The sequence below is a fragment of the Apus apus genome, chromosome 13 (genome assembly GCF_020740795.1).
Source record: "Apus apus isolate bApuApu2 chromosome 13, bApuApu2.pri.cur, whole genome shotgun sequence".
Classification (NCBI taxonomy): Eukaryota; Metazoa; Chordata; class Aves; order Apodiformes; family Apodidae; genus Apus; species Apus apus.
The window spans coordinates 4,266,624-4,273,554 of NC_067294.1; the positions used below are offsets into that span (position 1 = coordinate 4,266,624).

At 49.9% G+C, this 6,931-nt stretch overlaps 1 protein-coding gene across 1 annotated transcript; it reads right to left on the bottom strand.

Annotated features, from left to right (window-relative positions):
• HNRNPA0 (heterogeneous nuclear ribonucleoprotein A0) lies at window positions 1-2,901 on the bottom strand. The gene has a single exon (XM_051631463.1). It carries the CDS (start codon window positions 2,573-2,575, stop codon window positions 1,643-1,645), a length of 933 nt encoding a protein of 310 aa, XP_051487423.1. The 5' UTR covers window positions 2,576-2,901; the 3' UTR covers window positions 1-1,642.
• Window positions 2,902-6,931: the final 4,030 nt, after the last annotated feature.

The following is a 6,931-nucleotide window of genomic DNA, read 5'->3' on the forward strand; positions in this document are numbered from 1 at the left end:
TATAAGGAATTCAAATCTTTATTTCATATCCATAAACCCATAAACGTTGCTATTCTATATTTCTATGCAGGAAGGCAGTTTTCCCCTAAAACATTATGCTTTTTAATAAACAACAAACTTTAATTCTATTGCGTCAAAGGGCTACAAATATACATTTGTTATTCAAGCAGACTACACAGGTATTTTTGCTTTACAACTGGCACCTACGTTACTGGTACACTTAGCTGGCTCATTTATTGTAGCACTTTGCCCACAGTTTAATTATCACTTTTTGAAATATGGGCAATAATATATTAAAAAAAATATACGTGCTGAGGCAGGTATTGCAAATCCATTCCTTTTTTCCAGTTCAGTACTCATAGAGCCCATCTTTTTTCACATGCAGATGTCATTGCATTCTACACCAGCCATCTAGTGGCATAAAATAACTTTCAGAAGTCTAGTACAATTGTTAACAAACCCATTTTACTCCTGCTGTAACAAAGCCTGCAGCAAGGGGGCTGCCACCCTGCGGGCAGATGGTGCTGCGAGAGCTTCTCGGGGAACTTTTAACGAAGGACAATAGTTCAGAGTGAAAAGTCTGTCAACCCGGTACTATAAAAACAAGTATGCGTTTAATAGAAAGGGTAAGTGTTGACCCTTTCCTGGAAGGAATCGTACACAGACACACTGGTAAGAGGACTTGGAACTAAGCAATTGGAAATTCTGAACATTTTGTATGAAGCACATGCTTAACACAAACTATTTCTTCAAAACTACACAGTACATACGTTGATGGAAAAAGTCCTATAGAAAAAATTGACCATGTCAGCATGTCAAACTGCCTAGTACAAGATGGTGGATGCACACAAACTGCATAGGTGAGAACGATTATTTAAAAAACAGACCACATCCACATATTAGTACTTAAAAAAACTTCTGTCGGGTGTCTGAGAACCAATAAATCCACCAGGGGGTAGCAAAAAGTTCAATTAGGACCTTTACTGGCAATAAAATATTTACTCTAAGTACACACAGATTTTAAAGCAGAACACTTGCTTCAAACCTAGAGAAGCCTTAAAACCGTACGGAATGGATCCTAGGAAAAAAAATTAGACATGTAAAGGTCAATGAACACAATGATTTATTTAAAAAATAAAAAACGTAAAAACGATTTTTTCTCCTTTACAGAAATGTTAATTTCAGTCATGGGATCCGAGTAGGTTTTGTAGAAAAAAATGTAGTAGCCAGGTATCGAGTCCTTACAACAAAGGAAATTCCCCCATAACCCTCCCCAGTTTTTACTCCAGATCAGCAAGACACTTCCCACCCCATACCCCCCCAAAAAAACAAATTAAAACAAGACATTTTTCGTTGCTAGTATAAAAACGACCAAGGTCCAAGTAATAATAAAAAAATAGAGTCCATCAATGACTGTAACACAAAGTATGTGTATGTGGGGCCCAGTCCATCTTCAGAGAGAAAGAAGTGGCACAGGCAGCAGAGGCGACCCCGAGGGGGCATTTAGGAGCTGCTCCCACAGCAGGGAGGCATTTAAAAGGAGCTGCCCTTCGGCGAATGAGGGGAGAAACCATTTAGAAGCTGCCCCGTAGCAAAGGGAGGGGTCTCCACGCCACCCCCAGTGGGTTTGGGACGCTCCGGCTCAGAAAGAGCCGCCCCCGTAGCCTCCCCCACCATAGCCTCCTCTGTACGGTCCACTGTTACTGCGGCCCCCCCAATTGCCGCCCCCTCCTCCACCTCCTCCGCCGCTCTTCATGGGGCCGTAGGAGGACTGGTGCTGGCTGTAGCTGCCGAACCCGCCGTACCCGTTGCCGTAGTCGCCGCCTCCCCCTCCGCCGCCGCCTCCGTAGGAGCCGCTGCCATAGGAGCCGTAACCGCCGCCGCCTCCGCCGTAGCCGCCGTAACTATTGTACCCGCCGCCTCCCTTGGAAAGACCGTTGTGATCCCGGTTGCCGGCTCCGCCGCCGCCCCGACCCCTCCCTCCTCCTCTGCCTCCCCGGGAGGGCCTGGAAGAGCCGCCGCCTCCCCCGCCCGACTGGATGTCCTCCTTGGGCACGGCCTTCTTGACCTCCACGCGGTGGCCCTGGATCGGGTGGAACTTGACCACGGCCGCTTTGTCGGCGGCGTCGTGGTTCTGGAAATAGACGAAGCCGAAGCCGCGCTTCTTCCCGCTCTGTTTGTCGGCGATGATCTCGGCCTTCTCCACCGGGCCGAACTGGCTGAAGTGCTGCACCAGGTCCCCTTCGCCTACGTCCCCTTTGAGGCCGCCCACAAAGAGCTTCTTCACCTTCGCGTGGGCCCCCGGTTTGGCCGAGTCCTCCCGGGACACGGCCCGCTTCAGCTCCACCGCGTTTCCGTCCACGGCGTGGGGGGAGGCGGCCATGGCGGCGTCGGCCTCCTCCACCGCCGAGTAGGTGACGAAGCCGAAGCAGCGGGAGCGCTTCGTCTGCGGGTTGAGCACGACCACGCAGTCGGTGAGGGTTCCGTAGGCCGCGAAGTGCTCCCGCAGCCCGGCCTCCGTCGTCTGCACGTTCAGCCCGCCGATGAACAGCTTGCACAGCTGCGAGTTCTCCATGCTGCCGCCGGTGCCGGGGCTGCGCCTGGGCCTGGCGCCGAGACTCCTGTCGGGGGGCAGCTCTGAAGGTTTTTCCCCCCCCCTTCTCCGTCTTGCCGCTTCTTCCCCCCTCGCTCGACGCCAACAGCGCGACCTCACGGCTGCGGCAGCCGCCGGCGATGGCTCCCTCGGCCTGGCCCAACACCCTCGCTTCGCCTCACCTGACCAGCAGAAGAGACGGGGCGTCCCGGCTGCCGCCGCTCCGCGGGCAGGGGGCGGGGGTGGGGAGAGGGGGGGGGGAACACACCAGCACGCACAAAATGGCGGCGGCGGCTGCTCGGGCGCTGGACCGGCGACTGGTGCCCACACAAAGGGGGACGCCGGGAGCCCCGCCCGCCGCTGCGCCCGCCCCCCGCGCCGGCGCGGCCAATGGGCTGGGACTGCCCTGCAGGGGCGGGGCCCGGCCCAAGATCGACCGGGCCGGCGGCGAATGGCAGCGCGCGACCCCCGCCGCGGCGCGCGGGCCCCGCCGTGACGGACGCGGGGAGCGGCCCCCCCCCCCCCCCCCCCCCCTGCGCGCGCCGGGCGCGGGGAACGGCCGCCGCGGGGCAGCCAATGGGCGCGCGCCGGCCCCGCCGCGCGCTTTTCTCCGCGGAGGCCCCGCCCCGCGGGCGGCTCGCGCGGGAGCGTTCGGGGGGGGGGGGGGGGGCGGCTGCCCCTGCCCCCGGTCCGGCCCCGCCGGCCCCGGACGTGTCGCGCCCCGGGGCTCTGACCCTCCCTCCCGTTCCTCTCTGCGCGTCTCCCTTTTCCCAGCCCGTTCCCTCAGGCAGCCGCTTTCTCGCTCTTCCCGCTGCACGTTCCTCCCGTTTCTCTGACCAACCTTATCACCGCCTCCCCAGCCTTAAATCTCTCCTTAGCTCTAAAAAAGAGGTGTTTTCTTAGATGATTAATTCAAGGCAAGCCCTGTGACGTGACTATGACTGAGATTTATTCCCTTTTAAAAAAAAAGATTTAATAGCTTAAACATTGTCCGCTTGAAGACTGCAGCACTCTTTTTTACTGAATTTTGCAGCAGAAACGGGTTGCTTTCTTTTTCCTTGTCTTACACCCACTGGGGTTTATGTTGGCAATTATCTAGGAGCCAAGAACAGTTTCTGTGGTGAAATGTTCCTTCCTCGCGGATGAAAAGGTCACATTTCACTATGGCACATGAGCACCTGCACCACGGTCTCTGAAACTCCGTGTTCACGTACCTGGTCCTCCTCACTCATCAGTTTCTGACACCTTGGGTGAAAGCAATTTCACCATTTTGCCAGGTAGCATCTTCCCTTGTTCTTTATTACCACAACGAGACAGAAGTTTCAGTTTAGGCATTGAGGCAATTTTTGAAAAAATAACAACATATTCAAATATATTAAGTGAGCACAAACCTCAAGCACTCATGAAGCGTTCAAGCACCCACACAGAGAGTGCTCAACCCACTCTTCCTCTTGGTTAAGAAAATGTCTATGCTCACATACTGTGGGCTTTGCTCAGATGAGAACACTCTTGTTTGGGCACATTTCCCTTTTGCTCTGTTCCTCGTCTTCTGTTGCTTTAATTTTTCAGGCACTACATCTGAAAAGCAGGTCTGTCTTGTCTATGATGATAACTCCATAGAAGATTTCCAGAGTCTTTTAGGACACTGTCAGATACGAAAGGGTCATATTACCTCTACCAGTTAGCACAGGTTGAGAGTATTTTTCCTGACCATTGCAGTGTTTGTCTGCGTAAGAGCTGCATGTCCAAAGAAAGAGTTTGACCTGCAAAACTCTTCCTTCAAGTGCCCCTGGTTTATACCCCAGTTCTTGGCTTCTAAAACCCTACCTGTGCTATTTTATTCTCCACACCATCCCAGAAGGTTGGCACCAAATCTCACAGTCACAGGTCACCTTACCTTCCTGAGTCACAGGTGGGAAATCCAGACCAGTGCACTGGAAATCAGAGACTTTGGGAACACATAAAAAATTACTGTCAGACCACCTGGTTTCAAGCAAGATCATATCCTGGATCCCCTGTCAGACACATTCCTGGAAATGCTCCCTCGGGGACTGGCAGATAGGAGCAGCCCTGGCTGCTCTGGAAGGCTGGGTCACCCAGCTGAAGTCCTGACAGACTGACCATTTCAGCAGAGATTCTTCCTTACTCCCCTCAGAGGGTGGCAGCTCCAGAGATTAACACTGTCAGTAAAATTCTGGCTTCTTTTCTACCAGTGGGCCAAGTTTTCAAGTTACTGTAGACTCAAAGAAGACTGATTATCAATAACCAGTAGGATGAACACTTGCAATATCGTGATCTGATTTTTCTTAAACTGGATTTTTTTCTTTTACAGCTGATTCAGTTAAGAGTAATTTATTAATATGACAGGAATATTAAATGCCCTTGTTTGACAACCACTTCCAGGGAAAGATCTCACACATTTAGATCCATTTATCTCAGTGCATGAACAGACACAACAATCTTATCTTGTTTTAGAAAACAGAATATATCCATAATGTCACTGAAATATTTGTGGCTGTAAAAGAACCAAACATATCCTACTCTATTAAAAAAAATAAAAGCTGCTTCCCAGAGGCCATCTGCAATGTCCTCACAATCACAGGAAATACAAAAATATATTTTGCCTACCACTTATTGTAAAAAATTGTGTGGCCTTTCCCAAGAGAAATGAATATCTGTTTCATGTAGGAAATCACACTCGAGAGTCCTATAGACCCTTAATAATTTACAGCAAAAAGGAAGAAAATTAATAGGAGCTAATTACGGCCTCAACGGATAACAAAGAAAACAGAGCAGTTGCTCATGGCTCACTTTCCCTGGAAAAAAGCAAGGCAGACAAGCAGGCCACGGAAGAGATCAAAGGAAGAAGTCACTGCTGCTTTCAGCAGGAGGGGATGAGGGTCTGTAAGATGTGAGCAAATCAGGAGGTAAAATGAGTCACTGACAACTCCAGCATAGCCCGACTGCTTCCTCTTCATTGGCACTTCTGACTAGTTGATTAATGAAAGGAAAACACCTTTAACATATATATATATATATATATACACACACCTATCTCTTGTAGACAGAAATGTCTCCTGTCATACCACAGAAAGGCCAAGCTCCACTTGACCTGGTGTCGTCCTGCCCACCACCCTCTCCCAGCTGCCTTGCAAGTGACCTCACGTGGTTCATGTACTCGCTGAAAATCACGTTCTCAGAGGTCAGTCCCCAGGGAGAAGGGGCCAAGAGCTCTGCAAATGTACACGTGCCCCGACACTTGCCACCAGGCTCGGTGACGCAGGGTTTCCTAGACAGCTAAACATCAGTTTCTCCTGCATGTCCCACAGACCTTCATACCTCCTGGGTCATCTGAGCCATCACAGACTCCAACCAGACCTCTCCAGTTCCCATCGGATTCATGCCTGGTGAGGCACCCAGTCCCCTGATCAGTGCACCAGGTCATCAGACACATTCTATGAACTGTGTGTCTCTTCATGCTCCTGAAATGGGCCTTTTCCCTCTGGCCACATCAGCCACCGCAGACGTGACAGACACGGGCACCACAGCAGTGTGACAAGGCTGCTAAAACACAACACTCCAACAGCTACAGCAGTTTCCCCACCCTATTTTTTAACTGCTTTTAAGTACACGAGTAAATCCACAATATCATCCTATGTGTTTAAAAGGCAAATACCAGTAAAAAGAAAAACATCCTTTTCCCCTCCTGGCAGGGCAGTCGTAGCATGAAATGGTTTCAATTCTGGTAACAACTTATAAAAACTCACTGTATAAGCAGCTTAAGTTTCTAACACATGTAAAACCTCCACCTGTAACATCACCTCAAGAAAACGCCTTTCTCACACCAATTATGTGGCACATTTTTCAGTGTTTTCATGGCTTATTTTAGTTAGTGTTTTCTTCTCATGCATAAACCATTCTAGTTATTCCATCCTACCTGGAATCCACAGGAGGGCATCACTGCTTCAGCGATCACAGACCAGAGGATTCTCAACAGTCCCTTTTCCAGCACTTCCTAGCTTTCCACATATTCTCAGTAAAAACTCATACAAAATAAATTATTAAGGAAGTCTTTATGGAAATTTTTGTCACCAAAGAAACATGCTTCTGTTATGCTGTTTAATAACTCCAAGCTTCTAAGATGAAAAATATACTGAAGTTTTGGAGAAGAGCATCAGGGGCAATAGAAGAACATTAGGAAGTCAAAAGTAACTCTTATAAATATTTTTATTACCAAAATCCTCGTGTAAAAAAGTCATCAGAGAACTGAATTTGCATGCTTTTCTTTGGACTTTCCTTAAATCTTGCCCCACCCCATCCCCCCCCCCCCCCATTTCC

Bases quoted from the DNA above. Each gene is read 5' to 3' on its own strand.
- HNRNPA0 (XM_051631463.1), bottom strand. From the start codon at position 2,575: ATGGAGAACTCGCAGCTGTGCAAGCTGTTCATCGGCGGGCTGAACGTG.